Source organism: Heterocephalus glaber, unplaced genomic scaffold (assembly GCF_053883595.1).
Source record: "Heterocephalus glaber isolate CG9 unplaced genomic scaffold, H.glaber_assembly_v1.0 deba00001461, whole genome shotgun sequence".
NCBI classification, from domain to species: Eukaryota; Metazoa; Chordata; class Mammalia; order Rodentia; family Bathyergidae; genus Heterocephalus; species Heterocephalus glaber.
Window position 1 is genome coordinate 38,809,353 of NW_028258308.1, and position 15,194 is coordinate 38,824,546.

Below are 15,194 nucleotides of genomic sequence, written 5' to 3' on the forward strand. Positions count from 1 at the left end.
ATGATTTACTGGTCTCTTTGGGAAGGTATATTTCTGCAAGGATTATATCATTTTCAAAGCATGTGAAAGAGGAAAGTTTTTTGAAGAAGGTGATCTAAATTGCATGAGGTTTGCTTTGGCAAAGACACCAGATGGTTGCCTTTATGATGAAGTGGGTCTCTTCTAGCCTTTTCTTCTGTACAGGTCTCTAACAGGTGTTTCCTCTAAGGCATGTCTGTTTTCTGTAACATCAGAATGAAGAAAAATGTTGTCTGTGATGGCTTGTATACATAGATCATGCTTTTATTATGATAGAAAAATACACAGTGATTGATTTGCTATTCTGAGTCAAGTTAAAGTGTGCTTGGGAGATATCTTCCATTTGTATTTACTTACTGGACCAAGGACTCTTCATTCATCATGGGAGTGAGATAGGTGGAGAAAAAAGAAAAGTGGGGAAAAAAACAGAAAAAGCCACCAGAAGGAAGTAGTAGCCATCATTGCACACTTTAGAAGACAGCAATTTCCAAATTGTCCTCAAAGGATCCAAGAAAGATAGTCACCATCAACTTGGATACATCAATTTGGATGCATTACATAGATAAATGTTTTTAAAAATCTGAAGGAGTGTCCAAAAACAACTCACAGAGAGATAAGAGGGTCTGTAAAGGATAACACAGCTAGTTCTTCAAATCCTGATAAAAGTCAAAGCTAGACTCAGAATTTAGGTATGTTTCCTGTTGAGAAACTTTACCAACCTTGGCATAAAACCATCACCACAGTCCTGTCTAGTACAGCTGAGGGAGCCCGTGTGGCTCTTAGAACTCAGTGTTGGGGCTCATGAATTTTGGACATGGAAACCACAAAAAGGACATGAACTAAAATGAACAAGGTAATCCATTTCGTTTAAGCTGAACTAGAGGCTTATGTTACAACATCTTCTGGCTAGTTAAATGCCTAAAACTCGGGAAATCCACTAAATTTGTAGCTAGGTCTTAGTGCAGGTGGAGTCAAAGGATTTTGCTTAAGATCCTGGCCAATCTCCTTAGTAATTACTCTCTGCTTTTCCAAACCTTTCTCCACTGCCCCACCCTCCCTATTCAGGCTTCTCTGCTCCCGTTACCTACCTTTCCCAGTACTTTAGGTCTAAAACTTCAAATTCCAGTAAGTTCTTTTATCTAAAAAATTATGACTTAGGATAGAAACTAACCTAGTTGAGAAGAGTAAAAATTGCTTGTCATTAGGTTGGAGCCTGGGTCACTGAGGCAGATATTGAATAACAAGCAATTTTAATTCTCAGGGAAAATTCCTACCCCTCCAGAACAGACAGCAATAGATTGCGTGTCTCCTAGGAGGGATAGCAAAATCTCACAGGAGAGTGCATAGATTTCTAGGGTTAAATCTGTACTGTGACACAGTATGGTATGTCCCCTAAGTTACTTCAGGGGACAGTAACAAGAATTTTTAAATTAATCACTCAATCAAATAAGTATGGGATGGTATTGGAGGGGTCCAGTAGAGGGAACAGGTATGTTTGTATGATAGGATGGACTTATATGGTGCTACAAGCACGAAGGCTCCGTGGCTTAGCATGACTGAGACTTATTTCTGTGTATAACATGGGTCTACAAAGCAAGGGTGCACTACTCCACATAAGCACGATGTATCTAGGCTGATCATCTAGAGCTACAGCAGGTCAGGAGAGAGTCGAGAAGTCCCACAGGTGCTTTTTACTGCCTCAGTCATTGTGGCTCACATCTCAGTGGACAGGACTAATCCCATGGCTCCTGTGGCTCCTGTGGCTCCACCTAATCCTGTGGCTCCACCTAGGAGTCTAGGTCCTCAGGAAGGAAAGGAAAACTAGATATTGTGAACACTAGTAACTTCTATCTCAGCATTATGGTCAAGAAGATCTGTCTGTACAACTTGTCATCTCTTTTCTTGTATCTATCAAATAAGGGAGAAAGTCTTTAAACTCTGGCAGAGATGGAAATGCTCACCAGATATCCCAATTGCTTCCCATATTCCCCAGTTCCCTGAAAGTCAGCAGGAGCCGTGTAGCTGGTTTTTGACAAGAAATAATGGTATTATTTTGGACCAGGCCAATACAACCTTGGCTTGATTGTTTAGTTCCTTCCTCTTCCCTTGCCTGGTGACCCAGCAAGCTGCAGGTAGTCTAGCTTCTGTTGCCCAAGGCTCTGAGTGGCTGTGTGGAGTAGAGGTACTATTCACCTGAGTGAAGAGCACATGGGGTGAGAAACCACCTGTGTTGTGTTTAGTGGTTGTTTTTGCAGCCAAGGCCTAGATTCTACGGACTTTCTAGATTCTTTCTAGTCCTGAACTTTCTGTGTATCTAGAAACATTTTGTCTGGTCTCTAACAAGCTTCCCTTTGGATTTGAGTGGAGTTATAATGTATGGGGTCAGGGAGCCTTGGCCAAAATTGGGTGAGGATCAGAGCAAAGATTAGGAAAATGCAGACCCTTGATGAAAGCTGCAAAGACTGAAAAGTGCATTTAATAAATCTGGAGGTTTCAGTGGGGACCCATAAAAAATATGGAAAGAAGAGAGGAGAAAACCAGATTAAGGAAGAAGGTGCTGCCCATGATTTGACTTCTCACTGCCTTTTAAATTCTAGATTGTGGTGCCCAAAATACTACTCATGTTTCTGCCAAGCAATAGTAACATTATGATAGTAGCGAAATGAAGAGTAGAAATAAGAACCTTTGAAGCACATAAAAGTAAGGTAAAAAGAATCTTCCCCGAGTGCTCAGGATGTCTCCAGCTATGATATAGTCTGGGAATTCAGCTCCTTGCACCCTTCAGACTTGAGCCCTTATTCTGGAGTCTTAGGCTTGCAGTCATTCTCTCCTTACATTGCTCTCCACTTTGGGCTCAAGGCTCTATCATATTTTACGCCTTGGCTTTGCTACCCAGGAACCCCAAATATCCTCAGACTGACTCCATTCTCCCTATTTAGGACTTTTCTAGATGATATGGAGCAAGATCCTGACCAGCTTGACAGCAGTGGCATGTTTCACTGGTCCAAAACAACTCCTTTGGACAAGGTGATTTTGGTAGGTGACCTTGTATCATATTTAAATAAAATAAAGCATCTCTTGGGGGTGCAGGATGTCCTGCTGATAACGATAAGCACCTGTGATTTCCCTCTGTAAACCAAATTTGGAAGGAAAAAGATACCTCACCAGCCATATAAATGATGTGCAGTTTAATCTATGTGACATTTGACAAAGACTTTGTGGATGATATGCTGAGATTTAAAACACTTAGATATTTTCAGCTACTAACCCTGCCTTTAGACATTTAATTATTTACAATAATGTTCTCATGAAATAAGCTTTGCTATTAAATCTAACTAATATAAGTGCACTTGGGAAAGTTAGTATTTCTAAGCCCTTTGCAGTTGTTCTTTTATTTTAAAATAAAAAAGCATTTCAGCTGGGTGGGGTGGCATATGCTTGTAATTTGAACATTCTTAGAGGCTATCTCAAGCCTAGAGCCCAGCCTGGGTATTTTAGCAACTTTGCAAGAACCTGTCTTAAACAAAACAAAACAAAACAAAAATTTAAAAGGGACTGGGGATGTGGTTCAGTGCAAAAGCCCTGTGTTCAATCCTAGTGCCATAACAAACAAGTACACAAGCATTTCTCTAACTTATTAGTTTAAATTTTTTTATTTCTTATAATTTTTTAAAAGCTGACTATGTTTATATTTAATACACAAGCTCAAAATATATCTCTTAAACATCTCCCACCTCAACCCCAAACAACTTTGGGTGAAGCCTTGTAGATAGCGGAGGTTCTGTCCCTATCCCTCCTCTCTAGGAGCCAAACTAACTCAGCTCATGGAAATGTGAGCAATTGGAATATAAAAAAGACATATCCTAATATAGGCTCTAATATGTGTTTTCTGAATCCTCATCTATTGCCATTCTGCAGAGTTAAAACTCAAGTATAATTTCAGTGGTTTTCCTTACAAGGCATAGCTGCCAAAATTAGCTAATAAAGATATTGCTTGCATGCTGTATAGGCCCTATAGAATTTTCTCATTTATGGCTAATTGATAATTATAATTACTTTCTTGCTTTTCAAAAGTAGTTTAGTTCATTTCTTCTACTTGGCCTGCGCACGCGCACACACACAAACACACACACACACACATACACACACACACCCCACACACACAATCCTCATGGCACAGCACCAGTGTCCTGACAGAATATGTTCCAATTTTTGTAAAAGTATTATCAATCATTTGATCAGAAGCATAAAATTGTCAGAGCTGTCATATCTGCTGGAAGACTATTAGGGTTGCTGAAACTTACCATTTTAGCAATTATGTCTTATTCTAAACTACACAAAATTAACATCGGTTGAACAGGAAGCCAAAAATGTTTTCAATTGGAGGAAAATCTTTAGAAAGGCTCAGAAGTTGGGTGCAGATTGAGGCATCCAAGAGACCATAAATAAATAAATAATTAACAGACATTTTATTAGACCGTATTTATTAATCACACAGACAAGTTGCCATTATAGCTACTTCCCTTACGATACTCAGTGTGGAATATAGTTCAGAACAGCAACTGAATCTTTTGTTACACTTCCAAGGCCTACTTTAGAAATGCTGAGTTTTGAAATTTGTGCTCTAAGAGATAACTATCCAAACTGCAAAATTCAAGAGGCTTAGAACCTGGTTCCACTTGCAGAAGGCTCCAGTGGAAGTATTCAGTTGAAGTTCCCAGGAACAAATAGCACATTCTCTTCTTTCTCCCCAAAGCCACCATCTTTCTTAATTGGGAGACAGTTTTGTGCCACAGTTTGTTGGAGAAATTGCCTCTCTAGCTTCCCTATAAATGTATTCTGGCATGTATCTTGCTTCTAATCATTTAGTTCTGCTCAGAAGAGCAATTGTTGGACTTCAGGCATGTTACATTAAATACCGTTAGTCTTCATTATTCAACTTAAAACTAATCGGGTTAACTAGAGACAATTATTTAATAGATTTGGTTAAGATTCATATCACTCTCCAAGAAAGCTCTCCAGACAAGTAGAGAGCTTTATTTCCTCTCTCAAGGAGAGACCCTTGGAAACATAGCACTTCCCAGTATCTTCTAATGTGATCAACTCTAATTGCTGATATAGGGGATTTTACTCATTTATCCTGTTAGATTTTGTCAACACCTGCTTTATAGAGCTTGCTATTTATCTTAGCCAAGGATTGGCCTAAATGAAAATGATATATCCATTTGAAAGGTTCTGAGTCTTTACATGCCTGAGAGTATAGAACGTATACATAGTGAAATTTAAATATATTTAACTTGTTCTCTACCATTTTTCAAGTGTCCCAACAAGATTCAAATTTGTTTACTGAACAATTGTTAATGTCGAGCACCATGGTTTCAATATGTTAATTTCCACACCAAAATCTATTGTAATTTTTAACCACTTTAAACATAAAGAAATTGAGGATCAGAGAGATTAAAATGATTTGTTCCTTCTCATTGGTAAGGACAGAACTAGAATACAAGGTTAAGGGCCAGGGATTTAGCTCAGTGGTGCCATTGCCTACCTTGCAAGTGCAAGGTCCAGAGTTTGATCCCAAGTATAGAAAAAAATACAAAGTTAAGTCTTTTGGCTCCATGTTCACCACTCTATTACATCCAAGCTCCCTAAGAGGAAATGTTTCCCAGGCCCTGAAAGAAGCCACAAATACCAGTTTTTCAGTTACATTTATTATGTTTATCAATCTCTCTGAATGTGGGAGAGTCCAAATCTAAGTATATATCTCATGTATTATTTTGTATTCAATTTAGAATTCTACTCATGCTGTTAAAAATCAGCAATGCTACTAGTAGTATGAGACATATTCAAATGCTTGGGATCAAACAGAATTTTTATAGCCTTCCCATATCTTTTATGTATTTTCATGGCAAATTTCCTTGATTCAGGTTATCCAATCAGTTCAGTGTGTTAGGTTGAACTATGTGAAATTACCAATATTTAACTATTCTTGAAACGCAAAAAGTTTTTCCTGATTCAAACAATTGTATGAAAAACCACTCAATATTGCAACATGTTGCAGAACTTAATATAATTTTCAGAGTTCTCTAGAAGACATAGTTTAGAAATAGAATTTAGAATGTCACAGTTTTTATTTAATCATGCTATAGCACATATAAGGCTAAAAACATATAATGAAAATGAGAAAAAAATGTCCCCATATGCTGCAATGATTTTATACCCTGAGTAATGAAGCTGATCTGAATCTTAGTTGATTCATCCCAGGCAAATAGAAATTTTTTCAAAGAAGTAAAAGAAGAAGGCATTCCACAAAATAAAGAAAATGTTATAATTGTACTACTGGTTCATAAGTTCCATAATAATAAGCAATTTGAAAAATTCTGTTAACCTCATGAAAGTACTACTACTGGAAATATGAAGGTGAGAGGAAGGAATTACCTTTGGGGGGCTGTCTTTCATTTCCTCTATAAAAGTCCCCCCACTCTGCCCCTTGCTTATCCTCAGAAACGAACTGACAAGTCAAAGCATGAGTTTCAAAACCACGTTGTAGCATGCGTATTTGGAGACGCCCACTCAGCCCTGATAGGGCTTCGAAACTTTGTCATGCCACTGAGATCCAGTAACTACACTCGGAAGGAGCTGAAGGACATTGTGTTCATTGGGTCTCTGGATTACCTGCAGAGAGAGTGGCAATTTCTCTGGAATTTTCCCCGCATATATATAATGCCTGTAAGTACCACATAAGGAATAGTGAATATTTATAATGATAATATTATGAGTAGTACTAATGTTGATAATTATGGCAATAACTTGCAATTGTACACTGCATACTAGGTGTCAGGAACTGTGATAAACATTTTGCCTATATCAGTTCATTTCTCCCTCAAAATAATGCTAGAGGATAGACATTGAAGGTTAAGAACTTTAAGCAAAGAAAGACTAAATAACTTGCCCAAGATTGCATAGCAAGTAAGAGGCAAAAGTAAGATTTAAGCCTAAATATTGTGGCTTTTGAGTTTATGCTCAAACTGCTTTATTATTTTATCTTTATCCAAATCTACTTTTTAGTTTCTCTTTTCCTGAGACTGATTCTAACTTAATGGCTCAACCTAAGGTAATACCAACTACTCTTTGTGGTCTTTTTCCTCTTTTCTGGAGACTTCTTATAGAGAATGCATAGTGCCACAGGGTCCTTTTTAAGTGTATAAGTAGAGGGAATTGGGTTCACAACTTTGAGAAAAGTGTCTTCTGTGGTTTTCAAACCGCATGTGTCTTCCAAAAGTTATGTTGGAGCCTGATTGCCATCATAAATCAGTAGCATGGTCATTTGGTCATGAGAGCCTCACCTCCTTGGGATCTATGCCATTATCATGAAGTTGAGGGAGTTATGGTAGGAGTGGGTTCCTGGTAAGAGATGAAGTCTATCCCCGTCCTCTCACTTGTGCACCCCCTGGCCATGTGATTCCCTCTGCTGTGTTATGAGGCAGCCAGAAGGCCCTCAGCAGACGCAGTCATTCCCAGCCTCCAGAACTATGAGAAATAAATTTTTCTTTATAATTTACCCAGTCCGTGGTAGCTTGGTGTGGCTGCAGAAAAATGGACAAAGACAGGATCCATTATGAGTATGTGGCATTGTAGTTACAATTATATTTGCATCTAATGATCATAATTTTTTTCTCAATCTGTGTTGCCATTTCCCAGGATGAAAAGCCCATTATGTGCACTGTGAAATGCACCAGAACATTTGAAGTTTTATGAAATAATGCTGGCAATATGGAAGGAATATTTTTCCAACTTGATTCTCAAAAATGATTCTCAAAAAGCAAATTCCATTTACTTTTAAAAAAAAAAAAAACCGCTATAAAGCTCCAATTTCCATCTTCCTTGCTTCAGTCCATACAGAGGAAGAAAGAAAATGACCCAAAGTCTCCAAAGCCAGCTAATGTTAAAAATTACCAATATTAGATCCAAGATTCCAGAAGGTGGGGACAGATTTACCCCTGTTTCTCCACCAAAGGAAAGAAGTAACTTACACATTGCAAATTTATCTGGAGAGTACAAACAGGGTGTTCTACCAGCAAGATGGCGGGGGAGTGAAATTCTCCTTTAGAGCCATTACTGCTCCTTTCTCTGATTTTTACCTTGCCATTGTCACTCTTACTGTATTTCTCTTCTCCACTGGAGTCAATGAAATAGATTTATGTAGTCCTATACCACTCCACTCTCCTTTGTCTCATTCAAACACACTCTCTGGAAAGAGTCTGTGAAATGTATGATGTATAGTAAAAAGTGAATATTGAAATTTTTAAAATTTATTAAAGGACACATTGTCATTAATCCCCTTCAAAATACACCCGCTCACTTTAAACACACTTATCCCATTGTTCTTGCCACTTTCTGAAGCAGTTTTGCAGATCCTTTTTTGTGAGCATCTTCCAAGATACGATCAAAAAATATAGTAAATTCTGCTGCTTAGTGCCATCTAACAGAGAGGCAGTCTTGTAAAAACATTACATTGTGTCCTCATCCACCTTACTCACCAGATCTGGCACTGTACAACTTCTGGCTCTTACTCAAAATCAAAATGACCATGAAAAGTAAACAACTTGAATCATTTCAGAATATTGAGGCAGCCAGGACAGCACAACTAAGGACAACCACAGAAGAAGACTTCCAGAACTCTTCAGAAAGTGGCAAGGACTATAGGACAAGTGTTTCCCAAGCAGGGGAGAGTATTTTGAGGGGTATTAATGACAGTGTGTGTTTTTCTGTAATAAATTTTTAAATTGTAAACATTCACCATGTATTTTGATCACTCTTTGTATTCACAATAAGCTACTAATAAATGATAAGACAAATGTGTCAGATATCTGGTAACTAAGTTTTAAAATCAAGCTGGAACCTGGAGAGACTTTAGCTTGAAAATCACATCACTCACCATGAGCCCTAACATCCCATCCCACCACCTGACAAGTCCTTTCTCCACCCTGTTTTGTCTCATTAGGGATCAGCACTCTATTCTGGGGATCTGCGTGCGGTCAACATAGAGGACTGCTCCATGTGTGCTATCCTAGCCCCTTCACCCAAGGCAGTAAGCAGCCAGATCCTGGTCGACACAGAGAGCATCATGGCCACCCTTAACATCCGGTCCCTGAGGATCAGCTCCACCCCCTACAGACCTTCAGTGCCAGGTCTGAACAGCACCCCTCTTGGGAAGAGGCTGGGGTAGATGGGATGAGGACAGAGAATAACCTCCCTTCTGAAGTACTTTCACCATAAGAAGGAAGGGAGGTTGGCCAGATGACCCTACAATGCCTTCCAGCTCTGGCTATCCTGTGATAGGAGCAGCCTGCAGTTATTTCCTCTGTATTCTAACCCGAAGGGAAAACTGATATCCATCTTCTAAATGAAATATATATAATACTGTTTTCCTATTTTAAGGGGGAAAAAAATCACAAAACTGTAAATGCTATTTTTTTAGTTATTAATATTAAAGAACATAGCACTTGGTATATTACTATAATTAAATTATTATCATTAATTGGTTTTCATTGGTTTTTAAAGATATTCAAGTTACAAGTTCTACTTTCATGGTTGACAGAATAAACTGTATTGTTTGACCCTTTGGGATGTTTTCAATATACAAATTTTAGGAGCTTATCACTAAGATTCTTTCAAACTTCTGTAGTCTAAAAATGGTTTATTTCAGCTTCAAATTGCAAAGAGCAAGTGAGAAATGAGTTGGGTGGATCTCTTCAGATGAAGATCCTGTCTCTTTTCTCCTTTGGATTCCTCTCAGTACCTGGCAGTATTATGGTCACTTAATAGATGCTTAACAAGCACCTGTAGAAGGACATGAGCCAGTGAGCTGGACTCCAGAGGAGCTACTGCCTATTTCTCTGCATCCATGAAGTGCCTGCGGGTAATCCCCATGACAGAAGTGTTTATCTTTCTCTTCATCAAATAGGCAGAGGATTGTAAAACTACCAGCCACTCAACTGAATAGGAAAGTCATATGTTTTGTATCTAAAACAGATTTTCAATTCAAGACATAGAAGTAAGCCATGATTGGAACCCAGCTGGTCCAGTCATTTCCACTGGTAATGATTAGCCCACTGTATCTAGGTCAAGGGGCTGGGTCCTCAAGCCATGGAGCTGGTGACCAGAGTTGGCCCACCTTGCAAAGCACTCAGAGAGGTTGGATGTTAAAGGCATTACAAGGCTCTATGTGATTATGGCTGTAGACAAAAATGATCACAAGTCAATTCTCTCTCTGGCTCCCAGGCACTGTTCCCATGCAGATAAACACAAGGTTCTTGGGTATAAAAGAGTCATCTAATCTTTGGTAGGTGAACTAAACCAACTCCTTGGCATACCCTCACTATACAACCAAATCCAACCCAGCATCCAGGACTTCAGCATATTTTGAAGAGTGGAACTAATAGCAAAGCACCTCAGGAATACCAAAGTGCCATGAAAAGCTGAGCTAAGGAGGTAGGAGCCCTACCTGAGCAAATCTGAACATCTATAGAAGTGCTGGTGTGTTCTGCTGCCTGAATCCTTAGCTGAGTAATTAAGGTCACTGAAATTCACAAATGATTTGTGTGTATGTGTGTGTGTGTGTGTGTGCGCACACATTCTTGTAACACTGAGATTGGATAGAGAGAATGCAGAAATACGTGCATACAATATAGTCCTGGGGAAACTGACAACACCAAAAGCCTTCTAATTAATGGCACAGAATATAATCCTTCTGATTATTATTTTGTAATCTCTCACCTTCTATATAGGCTAGAAACATACAAACTTATGATTCTAAGTCTAGTTCCCTTATATTTAGGGATTTTTATCCTTTTGTTTATTCAGCAAAAATATGTTTATTTGGTAGGATGTATCAGGCATTTGGTGATAGACTCAAAGGCTGCGTGTAAGATGGCAGCTGACTGATATGGTAGAAAGAGATAGAGGAAAGAGGGGAAAGGGTTGGAAAGGAGAAAGAGAACAGGAAGAAATACCAAATTGGTTGAATCACCATGGAGCATGAGTAGATCGTTTCCCCAAATATAAAAAGAGAAGCATAGGGAAGAAGAATATGTTTGGTGGGCCTTTGTGCCATTCCTGTATGGATGTGATTATACTCATCTGTACACTGGAGAAATATTGGTCCAGACAGTCTTGAAGGACCCACCTAACAGAGGTCATCAAGTCTGCTCCCTGGCCATAAGCCACCAGCGAAGTCGCATTTTGAGAACATCAGGAAGAGCCTTGTGAATATTCACTCCTAAGTTTCAATGATTACTCTGGCATCATAGGAGTCAGTCTGGAGTTTGTTTTTAGAAATCCCAATCTTTGGAGAAGCCTGTTGGATCCTCTCAATCAATCTTTGCATTTCACATCAATACACTTCTTGCACCATTACTGAAGAAGTAGAAAGTTTTACCTCTGAAAACTGAAAGTATAAAGGATTGCAGAATTCTCCAGGGAGAGAGAAAGCACCTTCTACACTGAGCACCAAGGTGTATCTGGATCAGTAATTCTCAGCATGAGGTAGTTTTGCACTCTGAGGTCAGAGCATCTGGATACACTTTGGTCTTTTCCAGCTCGGGGACATGCTATGAGCTTCTGCCTAGGGAAGTCAGAAAGGCTGCTAAACATCTTCCCCTGCTCGAGACAGCCCTACAGATAAAGAAAGGCCAATAGTACCAAGATTGAGAAATCTGGTGCCCACATTCCTGGTGAGCTTTTTGTGGCATCAGTGGGCTTTTCTACATCTTCACATCATACTAAACTCGCACACAAAGCCAAGCTAGGACGACCAAGACTGTTCATACAGATTCATCAAGGGAGATTCGGGTTGGGGGATAGCAGAATGAGGATACTTCAAAGGAGCTATAAGGACACCAGGCCTCTGCTGGACATCTCTGGGCCAACCTTAAGGTTTCTCAGTAATGTTCTAATTACTGCCCTGTCACGTCACAAGGATAACAGGTTGGCAAACCTAGGTACTGAACTAAATAATCTGTGGCATAATCTAAACATATAACAGTAATTAAGTCTGACAACTTAATATGCTACTGAAATTTAAATGTACAGTAGTAATCTACAATTAAGCAATCTTTTGTAATAACACCCTGCCAGCCTGGAAGATTTCAGGTATAATGCTGTGTACTCTTAGGTAGCAAAAATATTGACTTTAGTATAATGTACACAGGCAACGATCTGACACTTATTCAAATTACTCACTGCTCTATAAGGAAAAAGGGCTGAGCCGAAAATTCAGTCGCTGCCCTTTAGTCAGCTTAGGGAACAGATGTTCATGTAGCCACTCAGCCCTGGTGGGTGCTTGTATCCAAAATTAGATCACTGGGTCTGAAAGTTGGGGTATTTCAAGTTCTTTCTTGCCTGGGAAATGGAATCAGAAAGGAGGACTAAAAGGATTTCTCCATTGAGAGGTTTCTCCTTTGAGGGAAATTGATCTCAGTATTTTACTGTAAATTCCAGCCTCAATTGGCGCATATTTTTAACACATGGGCAAAATATGTACCCAGAAAGGACACCAGCTTTGCAGTGAACCCTACCCATCACTGCCAAGCATGTAATCTTGACTCTGAGCTGCCCTTCCTTCATTTTCCAGGGTCATCTGACTAAGTTCCATTCCAAGTTGATGTGACAGTCATGTAGTTCCTATCTGCTGACAATGTCTACTGCTTACAGCCCCCAGAGGGCTCGTTTACAACTATTTATCACATAATCTCTGTTCCCTACTGGAAACTGTAATGTGGAACAATGGCAATTACAGGAAACTCACATAGGCTCTTGCAGGCTGGTAAGAAGCTAGAATTGTCTCCTAAATGATCCTGTACATGGTTGCCTCTTTCCTGCTTAAAGTCCTTTGCCTGTCCCCTCTGCCAGAAGGACTCTCTCATCCCTCATGACTCAATTTTCCGATCAAAGATTCCTCCCTTTGAGCTCCATGTAGAGCCACATCCCCACCACAGTTACTAGCCCTTAAAGGTTTTTTTCTCATCAGTATCTGAAAATATTTTGTATTTGCAACACATGATATATAGCTTGGGCAATCTCAGTTTCTCCAAGTCTTCCTGAATTATGGGAATCTTGGATTTTTAAAAAAATATATAGTTTAAGGTATTGAGATCCCATCAAGAGTCAGGTTTATCTCTAGCCACTGCTACAAACTTTTCTTTCTCTGAAATAGCAGTGCATACAGGTGGCATTCTGCACCTCCATTTTGTCACCTAAAACTAAAGGGCTTTGGGGGTTCCTGAGGCCACTGCTGGTTCTAGTTGTCAGCCACACATGTTGGGCTCTTCATGTGGAGCTTCATGTGTTTTTATCTTCCAACCATGGCTCCGAATTTTACTCAATGTCAGAAATATATTCAGCTCTACTAAATTAACAAGAAGTGGCTCTTTCACTGAATACTGCTTGGGGAGATGGAGGCAGTGTTAAATGGTATAATACCTGGCATTCCTTCTGGAACAAAAATCTTCCTTTTGATTTCCTGTTTCCTCTGTCAGCACTTCCCTTGTCCTCCCTCTGCCCACTCCTCTGGTGGCCTCAGGACATTGCTCATCTCCTACATTTCCCCTCCCAAGCTGCTCTCCTTTCCCCTGCTCAGCAAACAAAGGATCTTTCAGTTTTTCACCCTTTTCCAAAGGGTCAGGAACCTCAATCAGATTAGACATGTTACTTTCACAGTATTTTTCTGTTATATAGCATCCTCAGAAAAGTTCAAGAAAAGTGACCTAGAGTTTTAAAGTACCACTTAAGAGATAATAGCATTTGTGTTTTTAAGGCACCTTAGTTTCCTACTTCTCTCTTTCTCTTTCTTCACGTTTTTAGTTTTGCAGGCTCCAGATCTGATGTCAAGTTTTTTAAAACCCTCATGACAACACTGTGTTTGAGGCCAGGACCTCATAGCTACTCCCAGGGACTCAGGGGCCTCATCTCTGGAGGAAGGAGGGAAATGATCTTTACACAAAATGCAGAGGTCCAGGGCCCTATGTGTCTACTCAGTTAGGGCAGAACAGAGCACCAGGGCTTTCTAAGTGGGCCGGCTTGCTGGAGCAGGAGAGGGCAGCCAGATCAAGGGACAGAGCAAAGACATTGCAGATGACTGTCCTCAGGGTGTCTGGAAGGGATGGGCACCACCAGGAGCCTGCTGCACTCCTCAGAGTTGCTCTTGGAGCAGAAACACCAAGATATTGACCATTTCCTAAAATTTCTGTGAGCAACTTAATATGGTTGGAGGTGCTGCCTGGCTAAGCCATTACCAGTACCACCACTCCATGGAGAATAATTGTATATCTTAGTTATAATGTCAAAAGCAACTGCTGGAGGAACTTTGCCTGTTTTGTGATTCACCTGAACAGTTGTTTAGAAAATTCACTCCAGAAACACACATGCATACACACACATACATACACACATACTCTTTCAAAAGGAGATGCTAAGGAGACTCAAACACAGTTGGTTTTCTAAGTCCAAGTTCTGTACCTGGGGATTCAATTCAATCACAGATAGAAGATATTAAGAAAGAAATCATATCTGCACTGAACATGTACAGACCTATTTTGTCATTATCCTCTAAATGATATAGTATAACAATTACAGTGTAACATAGCATTTACATCATATTAGGTATTACAGGTAATCTAAAGATAAGTTAAAGTGTATGGGAGAATGTACATAGGTTATATGCAAATACTGCACTATTTTATAAGAAAGGATTTGACCCAGGCATGGGGATGCACGCCTGTAATCCCAGCCCTCTGGAGGCTGAGAAAGGAAGATTACTGAGAGTTTGAGGCCAGTCTGGGCTGTATGGTGAGTCCAAAGCCAGCCTGAAATACATAGTGAGACCCTGTCTCAAAAATAAATAAATAAACAAGCAAACAAAAAAAGAAAGAAATTTTAAAAAAAAGGATATGGGCATCCAAAGATTTTGGTGTACATGGGGGTTCCCAGAACCAATTCTCTGCTGTTACCAAGGGACCACTGTAATACGTGTTTTTCTGATTACAGAAAAATGTTTGAGATTTGGACCTGAGAGTAACTTTGCTAAGATAAAGCACCAAGTCATGCGGTGTTTGTTCTTATATTGTGATAAGTTTTGCAAGGCAGTTTGTTTGCAGTTATCATCTCTTTTCTTCTTT

At 39.6% G+C, this 15,194-nt stretch overlaps 1 protein-coding gene across 1 annotated transcript in view; it reads left to right on the forward strand.

The window, feature by feature from the left end:
- The window catches only part of Kcnu1 (potassium calcium-activated channel subfamily U member 1), a 161,559-nt gene that overhangs the window by 132,328 nt on the left and 14,037 nt on the right, over window positions 1-15,194 (forward strand). The window contains exons 20-22 of the mRNA XM_021236895.2: window positions 2,958-3,054; window positions 6,523-6,747; window positions 9,023-9,209. Coding sequence (XP_021092554.2) covers window positions 2,958-3,054; window positions 6,523-6,747; window positions 9,023-9,209 — 509 coding nt within the window. The remainder of the gene's footprint in view (window positions 1-2,957; window positions 3,055-6,522; window positions 6,748-9,022; window positions 9,210-15,194) is intronic.